The 1447-nt window shown below is 55.3% G+C and overlaps 1 protein-coding gene across 1 annotated transcript; it reads right to left on the reverse strand.

The window, feature by feature from the left end:
* Positions 1 to 207: 207 nt before the first annotated feature.
* LOC101684993 (olfactory receptor 10Q1) lies at positions 208 to 1167 on the reverse strand. Its single transcript, XM_004777661.2, has one exon. The coding sequence runs from the start codon at positions 1165 to 1167 to the stop codon at positions 208 to 210; it is 960 nt and encodes a 319-aa protein (XP_004777718.2).
* Between the last annotated feature and the right edge of the window lie 280 nt (positions 1168 to 1447).

The following is a 1447-nucleotide window of genomic DNA, read 5'->3' on the forward strand; positions in this document are numbered from 1 at the left end:
GCGCCCGCTTTGCCCGCTTTGTCTGAATTTTCCAATCTTACTCAAAGCACTTCAAGGTAATGAGCGCTGAGTGCGGACACAGGGACAAACATGGGAAAGAACGGCCAACTGCAAAGTGTGGGAAAGTAAGTATTGTAATTCCGTGTTCGTTGTTTGGAGTTCATGGTCATGGCAACTGACAGACACCCACCCCAGACCCCTCAAGCCTCAGCTGGCCTCAGAGGCTGCTTTACCGAGGACCGCATTCCTCAGGGCACCTTTCACATCCTTGTTCCTAAGGGTGTAAATCAGCGGGTTGAGGAGTGGGGTGACGAAGGTGTAGACCAGGGCGATGTGGCGGTCCTCGTCCTCGGAGGTGCTGGAGCGGGGGCGCAGGTAGACCAGGCTGCAACAACCGTACTGCAGCAGGACCACGGTGAGGTGCGAGGAGCAGGTGGAGAAGGCCCGGCGGCGGCCCTCGGCGGAGCGGATGCGCAGGATGGCCGAGGCGATGAACACGTAGGAGACACAGATAAGCAGGAAAGGGACGGTCAGCACCAGGATGCCCACCACGTAGAGGACGGCCTGGTGCACGCGGATGTCAGCGCAGGCCAGACGCAGGACTGGGGGCACGTCGCAGAGGAAGTGGTTGATTTCCCGGCGGTGTCCGCAGAAGGGCAGCGTGAAGATTAAGGCTGTGAGCTGCAGGGAGAGGAGGAGGGCCAGGCCCACGGCGCACACCACCATCTGGACGCACAGCCTCTGGGTCATGATGAGGGTGTAGTGCAGGGGGTGGCAGATGGCCACATAGCGATCGTATGCCATGACCGCCAAGAGAAAACAGTCAGTGCTGCCAAGGGTGACGAAAAAGAACATTTGCGCCCCACAGCCAGCCAGTGGAATGGGCTTCCGGGCCCCCCAAATGTTGGAAAGCATCAGAGGCACCACCACCGACGTGTAGCAGATTTCTAGGAAAGACAGGTTGCACAAGAAGAAGTACATCGGGGTGCGGAGCGAGCTGTGTGTGCACACCACCCAGATGATGGCTGTGTTGCCGCAGAGGATCAGCAAGTAGAGGAGGAGGAAGAGGAGGAAGAGGAGGACCTGGAACTCAGGAACGGTGGTGAACCCGCGGAACACGAACTCAGTGGGGCCGGACTGGTTGAGGACGGGGCTCCTAGCAAACATTGTCACCTGCAAAGGACGAGCAGAAAGTGCGAATCTTCCTTTGCCTCTATTGTGGGAAGAAAAGCAAACATTTTAAATTCGATCTTTGATTTAGCATTTCTTTAGTCTCCACTTTCTGATGTCAGTGCTTGGGGTGAATTCACACACTAGAGGCTATGGTATATTTTTCCATGGAGATCTTCATAAATGGGATAGATACTCATCTGCAGAAGGTTCTGGTGCCCAACACATGCAGATATTCTTGGTGAAGTGTCTTTTTTTACTCTGGTATTTTACATCC

The sequence above is a fragment of the Mustela putorius genome, unplaced genomic scaffold (genome assembly GCF_011764305.1).
Source record: "Mustela putorius furo isolate JIRA1106 unplaced genomic scaffold, ASM1176430v1.1 tig00000127_pilon_pilon_pilon, whole genome shotgun sequence".
Lineage (NCBI taxonomy): Eukaryota > Metazoa > Chordata > Mammalia > Carnivora > Mustelidae > Mustela > Mustela putorius.

What these genes read in the sequence shown, in the direction of transcription:
- LOC101684993 (XM_004777661.2), bottom strand. Translation starts at nt 1,167, where the DNA reads ATGTTTGCTAGGAGCCCCGTCCTCAACCAGTCCGGCCCCACTGAGTTC.